This window comes from Eleutherodactylus coqui, chromosome 2 (genome assembly GCF_035609145.1).
Source record: "Eleutherodactylus coqui strain aEleCoq1 chromosome 2, aEleCoq1.hap1, whole genome shotgun sequence".
Lineage (NCBI taxonomy): Eukaryota > Metazoa > Chordata > Amphibia > Anura > Eleutherodactylidae > Eleutherodactylus > Eleutherodactylus coqui.
Window position 1 is genome coordinate 331,133,210 of NC_089838.1, and position 16,981 is coordinate 331,150,190.

The 16,981-nt window shown below is 42.0% G+C and overlaps 1 protein-coding gene across 4 annotated transcripts in view; it reads right to left on the reverse strand.

Annotated features, from left to right (window-relative positions):
- The window catches only part of LOC136613052 (uncharacterized), a 93,836-nt gene that overhangs the window by 13,504 nt on the left and 63,351 nt on the right, over positions 1-16,981 (reverse strand). For all 4 annotated transcript variants that reach the window (XM_066593873.1, XM_066593872.1, XM_066593870.1 and 1 more), the window contains one exon: positions 8,024-8,302. In XM_066593873.1, coding sequence (XP_066449970.1) covers positions 8,024-8,302 — 279 coding nt within the window. The remainder of the gene's footprint in view (positions 1-8,023; positions 8,303-16,981) is intronic.

Below are 16,981 nucleotides of genomic sequence, written 5' to 3' on the forward strand. Positions count from 1 at the left end.
GATCCAAGTTCTTTCTCATATGTGCCCAAAACCTGGCTTTACTGTATTTGCAGAATTTCTTAGTCAAGTCCTGCAGGATTGTTTCTCTCCAGCTGAAGAAAGAACATTGTTCACTAAGAGCCGGCACCTGGCTGCTTGTGCTGCCTCAATGGGTCAGTTAGGACCCAGCGATGCAACTGAAAGGTACAGGGCGGGCGGATGGGACACAAGGTTACACTTGTGGGAAAGGGAGGAGCCAAATGACTCGTGCATCGGGGATCACGGGCCTTTAGCCTTTACCTAAAACGCTGAATGTAGATACACTGATGTGCAAATAATGTAGAAAGACTTGCCAGTATATATGTTTGTCAATTAATATTGTACTGAAAAGTGTAGACTGCTCTAATTATCATCTTTAACTACTTCATGACTTCAGCCTGACTGACGGCCTTCAAGCCATTACACTGCATACTGAGAAGACCGTCAATCAGGGTGGATGGATGGGCCTTCTGGTCCTCATAAATAAACTGGACTTCTCTCTTAAGGAACTGCAGAAACATATAGAAGCAAACTGTAAGTTCTCTAGAACCCCGGCATATTACACTGTAAGTGACTCACTGCTGGATTCACCATGTCTGCCACTATAATGTACTGCTCTCAGTCAGCACTGCACAGCATAAAGTACTTTTATTCGAAAACAATGGGGGTTAGGTTTGCATCCATTTCCATATTTTTACTAATCTGATTGGAATTTAATAATTTGATTGGGTCCAGACATTGTTCAAAATTGTGCCAAAATTTAGACCATATCACATCAAATTTTAGTCCTATTTAAGGGGTATTTCAGCAGTTTTGCGACTTTTTATATTGATGCGCAACAGGTCATCAATAGATGATTGGCGCAGCTCCCATTATTTCAATGGGAGATGTGCTGCAGTATCAAGTTGGACTGCTGCGCTATTTCCAAATTCACCACAAAATGCCACTTTTACTGACTGCTGCAGTCTAAGAATTATTAACCACCTGAACAGAATCCCTCAGAAAAGCACACATTTATAGTTCTAGTGCCTCAAGTTCGTCCTAGACGTGGTGCGTTTTGTTATAAGGGCTCATGTGATAATTATACATTCTGCTTCATAAGAAGATGTAGAAGAACACAGATGATGATCTCTAGCATAGTTTCCCAAGGGTAAACGCCTAATAGTATGCCTACGATGACAACTGTGGGCATGGAGCAATGTGGTACCACTCAAAGATTTGTATTTAAAACCATTCTAATCTGACCTGAAACAGCATCTCCATTAACTTTAAGAAAATCCAAAAAGGAGGATGCCACATCAGCAAAGGTAATTTCCCCAACATTCTGCCAATGAGGACGAGGTCATCTATATAACACCCTTACCTAGTGAGGTTGCTTAGATATGGATTGATAGACAACTCTCCTTCAACCAGGCCATGTAGAGATTAACCAGCGATGGAGAGAAGCTGACCCTCATTGGACAGCCCAGGACCTGAATATACAAGATACCATTAAAGAAAAAATAATTATTCTGTAAGAGAATTTGGGTGTAGACATGTTGCAACACACACCTTTCCAAATGGAAAGATGGAACAATACCTCTACAGGGCCAACTATTAAAAGGCATCCCTGGATGAGATTGCATGTCAAGGTGACAACTGCTTACAACAAATCTGTTATATGGGGACTTGAATTCCCTGCTGGAAGAACTAGCACTGTATAAATAACAGTTCATGGATAGGAAGAGAGATGTTGTTAGTTGGCTACAGATGGCGGCTTCTCCTGTTTCTCCCTTCCGCTGGCTATGGTCCCCAACCTTCTCCTCTTGTCAAGTTTGACAGATGCTTTCCCATCTCTTTACTCAGGGCACCTTCAAACAAACTCAGTCAACACTTCCAAAAAAAAAATTAAGTTAGCCGGTACATGTAAGCCTGGCTATGTCACGAGGTTTGCCACACCACACAGCTTACAGGATATCAGTCAGACCATGGGTGCAGCTATAGAAGTTGCTACCGGGTCCTAGAGCATAGGGGGTCCAAAGACTACTCCATCACATAGGAAAACGCCAGTATTACAAATAGCACATGGTAGGTAAGAGGCTTTGTTACAGAATTAGCATCAAGGCCCAAGAACTTCTAGTTACGCCACTGAGTCAGACCACAAAATTACCAAAATTGAAACTTTTATTTGTACTAAGTAGCATTGAAATAAAAGGATTTATATATTAATATTTGGGCACTTCTTTTGCACTGGGCATGCTTCACTGAGAAAGAAGCTATAAAATATAACTGTTAGGCTGGCTAGCCATATTTTCCGCCCTCCTACTTTGCCTCCTATTTAGTTGGGCTGGGGAGCCTCCTCCTTGCCTGAGTATTGGTGTGAGTTTATCCCAGTCGTCTTGCATAGGTCTGCTGCGCCTGGCTCCTGTGTCTGTCCAGATTCTGGGCCTTATTCCTGGAATTTGATTTGTACTCTGCCTACCCCAACATTGGACCAGATTTTGATTGGAGTTTAGACTGAGTCTCAGTGTGTTGCACCAAAGCCTCTGACTCCAGTGGGTCAGCTGCCAACTACATCGGGACTACTTCAGGAAGTAGTGACCTGCACGGTTTTCCACTGTGAAATTCAGATCCCCATACAGGGGTTAAAGGTTGAATACCAGGGAACCGTCAACATAACTCCCTTAGGATTAGCCCATAGCCAAACTGGTTAGTTGGCACAATTGGTACACACTCACTGTCAGTAACAGGAGGAGGAAAAGAAGAAATAAAATGCATAACTATATGTAGATTATTGCCTAAAAATATTACGCAATAAGTAATACATATATGGCTATGTTGAGGAGCTTACAGTAAAATGTAGTTGAAGGGGACTGCAAGTAAAAACATAAAGGGTGATGATAATGTAAAAAGTATGCATGTATATGACGATATAAAATGACATGAAATACTGTAAAAGAAACATTGATAGGCATATACTAAAAGAAAAAAATAATTATTCTTAGTAACACGTAAAATCACAGGTTAGGATGTGAAGCGCCATAATGAATGTAATAATGTACACATGTGGTGGTGTAAAAGGAAGTGGAGTATTACAATAGCTGAAAACACTAATAGGCATATGCCAGAAAATCACCTGCTGCCATATAAAATCTAGACTATATAATGTACAAATATGCACAAAAAGGCTCCATACTTTCTGGCACATGAAATCATAAGTTAAAACATAAAATGCCGTGATAATACAATAATAAACAATGTGATAATAAAAGAAACTGAGGTACTGCAATAACTAAAAACACTGAGATATATAAACAGGAAAATCCCCCGCTGAGACATAAAATCAGGGAAAAGTAATGTACAAATATGTTGTTAGACAATTCCAAAAGGGCTTTTGAGTTTGAAAAGCAAAGAATGAAAATCAAATAACTGCCTGGAATGTAGGATATGAGCTCCAGTATAAAAGTGTGAGAAGTACCAAATGCATATTATTAAATATAGATTGGGGCTTTCCAGGATAAGATGCATAGAACAGAGCTAACTGGACTTCAGATCTTCAGAAAGCACCGAGATCCTGATCGAACCTCACTAAACAACGACGTTCACTCCTGAAGAAATTATCGACTGGTGATGTAGTCATCATAAAACACACAGATAAAGGTGGAGCTATTGTAATTACGGACCGGAAATATTATATAGAAGATTCCTAACAATTCTAGGGGACTCCAAATATTACAGTAAATAGGACAGGAATCCTACAACAGAAATTAAGGCCTCCCGAAGAGATCTTACAGGTAGGGCACTGTCGGAGAACTGCCTTTCCAAACTAGAAAGAGACTTCATTAATATCCCCCGTCCAGAAGTTCCCATTTTCTAAGGTCCATAAGGATATACTCCATCGTCCAGAAAGACAGATTATTTCAGGTGTAGGTTCGATCACGAGTTATTTATTTGAATATGTAGATAATTATCTAAAACGCTGTGTGGTGCACCTTCCATCCTATCTGAAGGACACTGGACACCTCTTGTGTCTGATCAGTGAAGAACCATGGCTGGATTTATTTGTGTGGTGCACACTAGATTCCTTATACAGTATTCTAATATTTCACATATATTGGGCTTGGAGGCCGTAAAACTTTTTTTAGATGATGTACTGATGCTTCCTAAGCAAAGGGCTTTTATATTGTATTCCATTGCTTTTATTGTCCATAACATCTATTTCATGTTTAATAACCAAATTTACATTAAAAAAAGGGCACAGCTTTGGGCACAATATTTGCGTGATCCTACGCTAACCTTTTTATGGGTGTATTTGAGGAGAAACGTGTTAAAGATTCCTGCATCAAATTTTTAAAGAGGTTTATAGACAATATTTTTTAATCTGGGATGGAAGCACGGAAGACCTGAAACATTTTAACAGAAATAAATGGGAGATCAGTTTTTCGGATAAGATCAGTATCTCAGGCACAATATTTTAGATCTTTTTATACAAGGAAGTAAGGATTTTAATGAAGACACATTTTAAACCAACAGATGCAAAGAGCTTTTTACATTTTTTGAGCTGCCTTACTAAACCCTGGAAATTAAACATCCCATATGGACAGTTCAAAAGTATATAAAGAAATAGCTCCACGGATTCAATGTATGAAGAACAGGCTAAGATCTTAAAAGGGAGCTTCCAGGAGAAGGGATACCCAAAAACCTTAGTCGATGCCGCAAAGCCTCCCCACCTATTCATTCCCCTTTTCCCTATCCTTCCACTTAAATCTACACAGATTTTGTGCTTGAGAAAGGGGCCATGTTGAGCACCGAAAAACATTGCACCCTATACATCCGACTTCTGAGTCAGACCTATGTGTTCAACCTCGTTTTATTTTTTTTATTTTTTTTGTCTTGCCTGGGATAAATAAAAATACACCATTGTGAAACATTCTTCTCCGGATTGTTCTAGCTCATCCACGTCAACCACAAAATCTTTACAAGCAAAGAGATTTCTCCTTTTGCCACATCCTTTTCCTACTATACTGATCATAAGAATTTGACCTATTTACACACCCACAGTAACTCAAACCTTGACATGCCTGGTGGTCCCTATTCTTTGCCCGATTTGATTTTGTTTGCACTTCCAATCTGCTGATAAGTAAGTCAAAGCTGATGCTCTGTCAAGATCCTTTGATCCCTGTGATCTCCAGGAGAGGCCACAATACATCATTGGCCCTGCCAGTATACTAACCGTGACCTCCGTTCGAATAAAGGATATTTCCCCAGGAAAAAGATTCATACCCAAATCAAAAAGAAGACTAGTTTTGTCCTCGGGACATTGCTGCAAGATAGCTGGGCACCCAGGTCAATGAAAACTGCAGAATCAATTTTTTTGTCAGTTTTGGTGGCCATCTATGGGAAACAATGCTTTGAACTTTGTTTCTGCTTGCCCCATTTGCACTCAAAACAAGTCTTTGAACCAAAAACCAACTGGCCTTCTTTGTCCACTACTCATTTCCGAGGCCCCATGGCAGCACACAGCCATGGACTTCATCATGCACTTGCCCTCTTCCAATGGGTGCATAGTCATCTGGGTGGTTGTTGATCAGTTTTCCTAAATGTTTCACTTCGTCCCTTTGTCCGGATTACCCTCCGCTAATTAACTAGCAGATAAGTTCATTGACCCCATCTTCCGGCTCCATGGATTTTCTTTGCCAGATAGAGGGGGGTCCAATTTACTTCAAGATTTTGGGGAAATCATTGAAAACATATGAGTGTATCCCTGGACTTCCCTTCTGCATACCATCTACAGTTTCATGGGCAGGTTAACGTACCAACCAGATCCTAATTACCAATGTCACTTTGCCAATGCACATCAAGACGATTGGTCTAATTTTCTTCCTTGGGTGGAGTTTTCCCATAACCATTATTTCAGTGTGTCCACTAATAATTCTTCCTTTTTCATTGTGTATGCTCATCAACTCAGGATTCGCCTGCCTATCTCTCCCACGTCTGAAGTTCCACTGATTGCAAGTGGCGATCCCCTCCGCAGTTTGTTCCAGGTGACAAAGTATGGTTTTCTTCTAAACATATCAGATTAAAAGTTTCCTCCTATAAACTGGACCCTAAAGTTATTCAAAGTATCCAAAAATGTGAACCCTATATGTTACAAGTTACAGCTTCCTGCATCCTTGTGCATACCCAATTCATTCCATGTTTCGTTTCTCAAACCTCTGGTCCTTAACAAGTATTCCAAAAATTCCAAGTTTGCTAAAGCCCAAGTTAACTATGAACACATGTATGAGGCTAATAACATTCTTGATACGAAAAAAGCCAGGAATAAACATATTTTTTAGTGGACTGGACGAGTTATGGCCTGGAAGAGAGGTCTTGGGAGCCTTCAGAGAATATTAATGCTTCCCTTCTACTAGAAAGGTTCTTGCTAAGAACTGGCAGGAGGGGCGAGAGCACAAAGGGGTAGGTACTGTTAGTCTAGCTACCTACTTCTGCCGCCCTCCTACTTTCCATCAGAACTGGAGTAGTTAATCCTCCAAAGTGCTCTTAGGCCAGATGTAGGGTAATAGGCTATTTCCCTCCTATTCAGTTCGGCTGGGAGTCCTCCTTCTTGCCCGAGTATTGGTGGGAGTATGTCTAAATTATATTGCAAAGGTCAGGTGCTTCTAAATCTTGTGTTTGCCCAGATTCTGGATCTTCTCCCTGGATAACGATTTGTACTCTACAGGCCCCAACATTGGACTGGTTTGTGACCATGGTTTATACAGGACTACTCCAGGAGGAGGAGTTTTCTGTTGCAAAGTCCAGATCCCTGTACAGGAGTTAAAGGGTGAATACTAGGGTACTGTCAGGATAATGCCCTTAGGATTAGCCCAAAGCCAAACCGATTAGTTGGCACAGTGGGTCCATGCTCGCTGTACATAGCAATAACTTAATGCAGTTAAAAAAAATTAAATAGAGCTCAGCGTCTTCTGTTTTTGCCACATGATCAGCAAATAAGTTTCTGTTCATAAGTACTATTTTCCTCTGTATTAGAAATGGCAGTTTAGAAAATGGAGAGGTGGAGGGGTAATTATTGGTATTTCACCATATGATTATAAATGTGAATCTCAAGGGACCCCATATACAAAATGTTTTTTTTTTCTTAGGACTACATATACAGACAGTCACATCAGGATACCGTTTCAATTTCTCCCCCAATTCATTGTTGTAAAACTTAGATAAATATTTAATAGAAGGTCCCCAAATGTTAATGTCAAACAGAAAAACCTCCATTATGTAAAAGTCCCAATGCGTTTCTACCAATGATTGGTATCCTCAGGGGTCATCTATTCATAAAGCAATTCTTTATGAATAGATGACCCCTGAGGATACCTCAGGCCTTGATGTATTGTACTTATATGTCAAGGTGTAGGAAGGGGTTAGTTGACTGTTTCAACTGTGAAGAAAATATACTAAATGAAAATGAGTTTTGCGCACACATAAATCTCTCTCTCTCTTAGGCTCCTGTCCACGAGCGGGTCAGACCCTGCATGCGGGATTCCCACAGCGGAGTTTGACCCGGTGCCTGGCTGGCAACCCCTGTGTACCTGTCCAGCGTCTCTTCTCTGTGCTGCAAATGTATAGGCCTGCACTCCAGCATGCATGTCCAGTACAGGGACAAAGCTCTGCTGCCAGATAATGCTGCGTTTCCCGCGGTAATTCTGCAATGATGTTTGCAGAATGACCGCAAGATTGACAGCATTCATTGACTTCAACGGAAGCAGTCAGTGCATAGCCCACACAAAATCGCAGCATGCTACAATTGCTTCTTTGCGAGTGAAAAATTGCAATCAATTTCCACTTGTGGGCAGGAAATTGCTTTTATACATTGCATGCAATGGGCTGGATTTGCTGCGGAGTCTGGAGGTGGAATTCTGCTCCGGACTCCGCAATGCAAATCCATCCATGGACAGGAGCCCCTAATCTATCTTGGTCCCTCTTTATGTACAATATATACATTTATATGAATACATTAATTAAACAATACCTATTGATATCTTTCTCAGTTTCTCAGATTTTTCCAGCCTATCGATGACCGTGTAGTTGTATCTCCAGAAGGAGATGTAGAATTGATCCTTCACGGTGTCACACTTATGCCAGAATATATAAAACAGATGTTTCATCTTGTCTTCCGGTGTGGTCACTGCTTGTAAACCTCTATATTCTTTCTCATTCAGGAAATGATTGGTTCGGAGATCATCTACAACCGGATTCACTTCCTTTATATTATTAATCAGATGTGATCGGTGTCTGTTCACAAAGTGATCTACAAACACAAGAGAAATGTGAGAATTGTAATGATACTGACAAAACTACAACGTAAGGAGTAATAAAGTACAGTATGATCTCCGATGAGTGGGCATGGTGTTGTTACAATCGCCGGTGAAGTGTAGAGAATCACCATATTTAGTTGATGGCCCACAAGTTTTTTTACTTTGTAGAAACTACAAGTCACAGATCTATATTAAACCAAACAATGTTGACTTGGTGGACATTCAGGCCTCATTAAATGTATCTCAAACAAATGAAAGTTCATTATTTTAATTAATGGCAAAGTCTTTCCAGATCAAGTTGAGGAACAAATGTTGAACCATCAATAAACAATCCCCAATTGTCCTTTGTTGCTCCTCCTCAGCATGATTTCCTTTGGGCATGGACTTCACTAATGATAAACAATATTCTACCTCAAGCTGGCTCCATATTTCTCGAAGAGCAATTGATCAGCTTTTCAGGATGGAGCCTGGTCATGGATCATTTTTTTCAATTTCACTATAAAAATTATTAAATTTTCAATCAATTTGAGATGCGGACTGTTTGCTGCCATGTGATTGAGCTGAATACACCTTCCCAGAGGAAAATCTTTAATGACATATTGATGAACACTGCCTGTTTTGTATTGTATTTTGTGATTTGTTCTATTTTTATGGGGTAGTGTTGTGTATGTGGGTAAACCATGGGGAACAGTGCCCATTAGCAGCCTATGCAAAATGATCGCTCAAACCGTCATTCTCTCTATCTTTTGAACACATTTTGAGCGATAATCTTTGCGTGTAAATGGGGCTTTAGAATATACACCATGATTGACAATGCCATCCAGTGTAAATCTTGTGACATGTATGCAGTCCTTGAAGAGCCGTCAGAGGATGCATACTGCTGTACGAGATGAGAGCAGGTTGTGCATTTGTAAGCCCAGGTCCTGAATCTAAATGAACAGCTTGCCACACTGAGATCCATTGACAACATGGAAAGGAGTTTGCTGCTTTTACTGTGTGGATGTGGGGTTAGAATGTAGCAAAGAAGTGCAGGATGATCAGATCACTACCTGGGTGATAGAAGAAGGGTAGAGGAAGAGTGCCAGGTAGGCTGGTCCTGTACTGATACACCTCAACAAGTTTGACATTTTAGAGGGGATGTCAGTTTACGGTTATCACTGTTGCTGCATGACATGTCCTCTGACCGTGGTTATGGTGCATGTCGGCACCAATGTCAAAGTTAGAGGTAAGAGGAAGGTCCCTAAAAATGATTTCAGAGACTTAAGATGTAAGCTTAGTGCAAAGACCTCCAAAGTAATATTTTCTAAAAATGGTTTGGGTTTCTTGAGAATTGGACCGACTTTGCTGTTCGCTGCATCTCAATGGGAATGGTGCTTGTGTATTTTGGCCAAAATATTAATCAATATCTCGTATTTATCTATATCAGTATATACCAGTAACATGCTGTGCAGCTTTGAATGCTGCGAGAGCTCAGTGTGCCAGTTGTTAGTGTGGTTCACCTTTGAGTTGCAGGGCAGCCTGCTGGACTGAAATGTTATGTTACCACCCTCAATATAAGGGCAGCCTGCTGATCAGAAATGTTATGTCACCCCCCTCAATATAAGGTAAGTATGTGAGTGCTTGTTCATCAGTACTTTGCATCTGTGCAATGCTCCTCCATTAGCATTTTGGTTATCTGCATGCTGAGGGTTGTGGTCCTTCTACTTGCCCTTTTGTAAAAGTACATTGGTGAGTTATATAGACATTTTTTGTGATGTTTCTGTATATTCCCTTTTTTCAGTGTTTTCAAATTGGTGTTAGCCTCGAGACTCACAAGTGAATGAGGACCCTTGATGTGGGCTTGTGAGCTTGTGCATTTTAGCCAAATTATGCAGCTGTGCTGGGGAGAAGATGGCTATAAGATTGGAAGAATGTTTAAACTAGGGGCTAGGGAAAGGGCAACCAGAGGGGGGGGGGGGGATGTAATGTAGACAGTGATCTGCGACTAAGTAATGAGAATGGTGGTGAAGCAGTAGGAGGGGTTAGTACAGCTAAAATTTGCAGAACAGATAATAGAGATACACTTAAAATACAGATGCTCCCCGACTTGCGAACAGGTTCCGTTCCAGGAGCCTGTTCGCAAGTCCATTTTGTTCGCAAGTCGAACAAATGGTTATATGGAGCGGGATCGTGGGTGGATCCCACTCCATACGACGTCGGGTGCCGGCTGTTCTTACAGCGGGCACCCGGCAGCAGCAGTTCTGACGAGCCGTGCCGCTCGTCTGAACTGTTAACACTTTAAATACCGCTCTGACAGCGGTATTTAGAGTGTTAACAGTTCTGACGAGCGGCGCGGCTCGTTGGAACTGCTGCTGCCGGGTGCCAACTGTAAGAAACAGCCTGCACCCGGCGTTCAGGGGGCCCGTACAGCGTCCCACGATGAGATCGCGGGACGCTGTGTGGTTGCTAGGCAGCCGGGGACCTCCTGAAAGGCCCCAGGGCTGCCTATGCAGAGTGCCCATCAAGCGCACGGCTTGATAGGCGCTCTGCATAGACAGCCCTAGGGCCATTCAGGAGGCCCCCGGCTGCCTAGCAGCCACGATCTGACCGACAGGCTTGTATCAGGCTTGATAGAAGCCTGCCCGGTCCTGCACAGTATTATGTAATGCCATAGCATCATACTGTGCAGGACAGATAGTTCGTATCTAGCGAAATTCGTAACTCGAATGTTCGCAAGTCAGGGACTATCTGTAAAAAGAAACACTAAAAACATCTAGACTGCATGGTGACTAATGTTTGAAGCCTGACCAATACGATGACTAATGTTACAAGTCTGACCAACAAGGGGACTAATGCTGGAAGGCTGACTAATGAAGTTGACGAACTGTAGGTAATAAGACATGGCTAGATGAAGTCTGTGACTGGGCGGTTAACTTGCAGAATTATAGTCTGTTCAGATGGGATTGTAAAAACTGAAAATGGGTAGGGGTTTGACTTTTTTGTAAATTCCTATTTAAAGCCCACACTACAGGAAGATGTATGTGAGGGAGATTACCATGTGGAGTCTGTATGGGTAGAAATACATGAAGAGAAAAACAATAGTAAAATCTTCATAGGAATTTTCTATAGAAAACGAAATATAACACAAGCCATTGAAAATCTATAACTAAGGCAAATAGATGAAGTGGAAAATCACAATGAGATAATTATTATGGGGGACTTTAACTATCCAGATATAAACTGGGAAACAGAAACCTGCAGATTTCTAATATGTGCAGGACCCAACTACAGGGACGGACATTGTGGACTTATTATTAACCAACAGATCTGACAGAATATCAGGTGCAAATAGGGGGGAACATGAAAAATATTGACCATAATATATTTCCTCTTGTCTTTCAATAGTGTGGTCTGTCAAACAAAAAGGCAGGGAAGAAGCATTGAAAGCTATAAAGAAACAAAAATTATGTGAAAGGCAAATAAAAACAGCAAAGGAGCAAACAGCGAGACAGAGAGAGTAAAACAAACCCTAAACTGTTCTTCAATTATATAAACAGCAAAATTCTGAAAACAGAACGTGTTGTCAGTTTAAAAGTAATGATGGAAAAATTATAGAGCTCGGTGTGCCAAAATTCGGCTAAAAAACAAGCATAACTCGGTGGTGTGTAACTTTGAGGAAAAAAGCATAAATTTGCGATAGTTATAGTTTAAATAACAAAAATGTATAATTGTAATGTATAACTGTATTTATTGAACCCAAAACCCCCATAGCACAGGCCCTCACCTCTCCCAGGCTCCCCTCTCACTGATCTCAGTAATGATGAGCTCCCAGCAGTGACAGTGGCCCCCACAGCAGCCCCCAGCAATGACAGCGGACCCCCAGCAGCGACAGCGCCCCTGCACAGTGGCCCCCCAGCAGCAACTGCGCCCCCGCACATTGGCCCCCCAGCAGCGACAGCACCCCCCCCAGCAGCGACAGCACCTCCCAGCAACTACAGCATCCCCCAGCAGCGACAGCACCCCCAGCAGCGACAGCACTCCCCAGCAGCAACAGCACCTCCCAGCAGCGACAGCATCCCTCACAGTGGGCCCCCAGCAATGACAGCGGACCCCCAGTAGTGACATTGCCCCCCACAGCAGCCCCCCAGCAGTGACAGTGCCCCCCCAGCAGCGACAGTGCCCCCCACAGCAGCCCCCCAGCAGCGACAGTGCCCCCCGCAGCAGCCCCCGCAGCAGCGACATTGCCCCCAACAGTGGCCCCCCAGCAATGACAGTGGCCCTCCAGCAGTGACAGCGGCCCCCACAGTGACAGCGGCCCCCCAGCAGTGAAAGCGGGCCCCCCAGCAGTGACAGTGCCCCCCACACAGCCTACCCAGCAGTGACAGTGCCCCCAACACAGCCTCCCCAGCAGTGACCGTGCCTCCCGAGACCCATGTACTTACCCCATCCACGTCCTGGAAGGTCTGCTCCTCCGCTAGCCTCCACGCCGCTAGCAACGATGATCTCCGGCACACACTAACGTCAGTGTGCTGCCGTACTCCTCTTCCCCTGGATGCTCTCACGGAACCAAGTGGTAAGAGACGTCGGGGGAGGGGTGGGGAGGATCCTGGCTGCACACTGACACAGTGTGCGTCAGGATCAGCGTTGCTACCTGTAGTAGCGCTGGTTAGTGAATACCAGCAGGGGACCCGCGGCCCCTACTAGTATTCACTAACGGGGTGAATGGCTGACAGTGGCCGCGAGTCAGCGACTATGGCCACGCATGTCAGTCCTGACACGCGTGTCATAGGTTCGCCATCACGGTTATAGAGGGTGATGACAAGTAATCAAAAGTATAAAATATTTTATTTCCAGTGTATTCACAGAGGAAAATGGGATTTCAGATGAAATGCAGAGTAATGAAGTAAACTCTTCACTAAATAACAGCAGTCTAACCCAGGAAGAAGTGTAGAGCCACCTTAAAAAGATTAAAAGAGACAAATTGTGGAGTCCCAATGGCATAGATACCCGGGTTCTTAGGAAATTAACTAATGTTACAAGCAGACTCTTGTTTCTTATACTTAAGGACTCTATAGTGGCGTGGTCTATTCTACTTGATTGGCTCATAAGAAATTTGGTGCTCATATTAAAAAAGGGGTCAAAAAGTGAACCTGGAGGTTTTAAAAGTAACTGTAGGCTGGTAAGTCTAACTTCTATTGTGGGTAAAATATTTGAGGGGGTTCTAAGAAATGCTATCATGGAGTACCTCAATAAAAATAGCTGCATAACAACCAATCTGCAAAGGTTTAGGAGGGGGTCGCTCTTGTCAAATCAAACTGATTAGCTTCAACAAGGAGCAAAATTCGAGAGCATTGGATACTTTGCCACATAAGAAATTGGTAAATAAAATGAGAATGCTTTGTCTGAAAATGAGTGTAAGTGGGTAAGTAACTGGTCAGTGACAGAAAGCAGAGGGGGGTTATTAATGGCACATACTCTGATTGGGTCATTGTTACTAGTGTGGTACCACAGGGGGCAGTATTGGGCGCTATTCTTTTTAATATATTTATAGATGACCTGATATATGTACTGCAGAAGGCACAGTAAAATAGAAATGCGGTTAGCCCTGACCACAGCTATTATTACGAATAAGACACCATCGGATACTGCATCTTGGCCTAATGCAACATCAGCAGCCACACTACTGGGATTAGCTTTGAAAGCAACTGTTATATCACTGATTAATCAGAAGGTTCGGTGATTCAGTGATTATTCCAATTGCCAAATTTGGAGTTGGGAAAGATTTTTTTCCCTCCAAAATGAGGAAAATTGGCTTCTTCCTCATGTTTTTTTTGCCTTCCTCTGGAATGTTGGGCTGAACTGGATGCACTTGGGTCTTCTTTCAGTCTTACATACTAGTCTTACATACTATGTTATTATGTTTGATACTGATAGACTGGCAAAAAATGTGCTTTGGAAACTTAGTCATAATCTCTCCAAGGGGCTTTAAGGGAAAATATGACTTAAATAAGAAATATGTCTTCAAAAGTGTCTTAACCTGCCTGTAATTAGTCCAACCTCATGACACGATCAGAAGGAGAGTAGTGGGGGGCGGGGGGGGGGGGGTGGTTAGTATATTTCAAAATATGGTGCTAGCCAAATAATATTGTCAGAATCCAGGAGATTGCAATCCAACTTCCCAGATATTTCAGCATATCTCCTCGCACACAGATCTTGGCCAATCTAATTCATGAATGGTTTGCTATTCTTTTTTTCCCTTTTCATTTCTAACTGTTTTGCTTCTATGTATGTCCTTTTTATTTCACCTTTTCTGTAACATTTTGGAAGCATTGCAACTTTTAAATTAAATCTTAGAACCTTTAGAAGTTTACAATAGAGTGTTAACTTTGACCATTGCACACAGGCACTCACTGCCCTCCATCAGTACATTACCAGAATCTAGGAAGATGACCTGCCTTATAATGCAATCAGTGGTGGCAGCATGTATTTAGGTGCGTGTAGAGCCATGATGGAGTGTGATTTATGCTCTGTCTGCAAATGTGTGTAAAAACAAAAGAGGGGAAGTAAAAGACAAATTAGGAGACTGCTTCAGTGAGAGCCCTGAGGGCACTTCAGAGAGAATCCCTGCCCTCATGGCATTTGTGGAGGTGAATGATGACAGGGGGGCGGGGGGGTATTTTCCTCAAAGCTGCTGATACTGACAGCCATGCTGTAGAACTGTTCTGCAGCTCTTGAATAGAGCTATCAACAATTTTGTAGTGTTAAAACTGCTGACTGACTTTTTTTGACCGCTTAAGAATGTGGCCTTTTTTCATTTTTGGTTTTTCCTCTCCATCGATGTATGCCTCGCAGCTGTCTGAGGTTTGTTTTTTTGTGGGCCAAGTTGTATTATTCAATGGTACTATTTATCACTTAAGCCCATGTTTTGGGCTTTTCCAGCATGTTTTGTGGCCCACCAATACACTGCATATTCACTGCATGTTTGTGCTGGCCCATTCATTTCAGTGGCCTATTGTGGTGTGTAATACACACCTAAATAGGTCATACCACATATTTTTTCATGCGATTACACATCGCGTGAAAAAATATGCTCGTGTGAACTAACAAAATTGAAATCAATGGGCTCTAGCCAATGGGCATTATGAGCGAAAATATGCTTGTGTGAATGGACCCTTACTATGCAGTCTTACAATCACAATCAGCCCTGTGAAGGCAACCATAAGGTAATTCTTAATCCTGAGGGATTCCCCCCTTGATGCTCTCCCTGCGTTTTTGGAAGACGCTTCCAAAGACAGGGGTACTGGATCCGTAATAAGGCTTTCCTGGACCAGCAGTGTGGACGCCCGTCATCTGAAGGTCCTTCTACACCAGGTGAGTCCCTCTCCCAACTATTAACTTGATGAAACATCCATTAATTGGAGCGCTGTCCTCAAGTTTATTGTTATCTACACCCCCAAATATAAGAGGGTGCTCACACTTATGCATCAACATTATTTTAGTTTGGCTGTTTTTCTTTTCACCCTAAAAGATTTCAGTTTGTTCCTCAATGGAATTTTACAGATAACGGTCACATTGAAGGTGGAAGCATGACAAAAACCTGACAATGTAAGAGGGGTGTGAAAAATGTTTATATCGACTGTATATGTTATCATCTCATTCCACACATCTTGGAATGAGACAAGTTAGTGTATAAACCAATGTAAGTGTGAGCACATCTGTACCATGACTCCTATGGCAGAAGGTGACCGCTCCGTGCTTCTCCATGCACATTACAGAACATATATCAGTGCTTGCCATTGATTTCCCACTGCACAGTGTGGATAAAAGCTTACTGTGAGTGAGGTGGAAGCTTAAGGATTATTATTTTTATATATATATATGCATGTTTTTTATATAAACGTATTAAACGAATATAAAATATATACTCCAATATACGTGTCAGTATATATATATATATATATATATATATATATATATATAAACACTCAATTTTAAGTTCCCTAACTCAGGAAGTAGATATATGTGTAAATCAGCTTACATAGCAGTGGCATCACTAGGGGTCCAATTAAAAACACATGGCATAGGAATGTTTTTGTCCTAGACATGAAGAGAGGGGAAACAGGATGTTCTTCTCATGAGACCAAATTCAGGAATGAACTGAGCGTGCTCACAGAAGTTCCTCCCAGATGGATGACATCACAAGCTGCCTCATGAATACCTTCCGGAGGAACTGACGTATCAGCACAAGAGATTTTAAACTGTATTCCCTTTGTCAGAAAGCAATAAATAACCCTGCTTTTGCTGAAGGCAGATCGCTGATGGATACATAGCACACACGTGTCCTGGTGTTTCTTTTGTATGACCTCATACTTAATCTTCTATTTCTAATTTGGTTACTCAAAAACATATAAGTAGCGATTTTTCGCTATCATTATGGAGTTCACTCTAGTACTCTGGGTAATTGTTTGTTCCTAATTATTGGCATGTGCAGTATCATGTTTAGGACACCAACTGCATAACATACACTATTGTGAGCATGGGGCTTTATAGAAGTGAGTTTAATGATGATTATGGTCATCCATATACAATTGGGGATTCAACTGAATATATTTAGTGGAAGACTGTATAAATTCAAAAGGCACACTGCACTACTTTAAGCAATGCATTATTGGTTAGCTTGTAGATTTTATGCA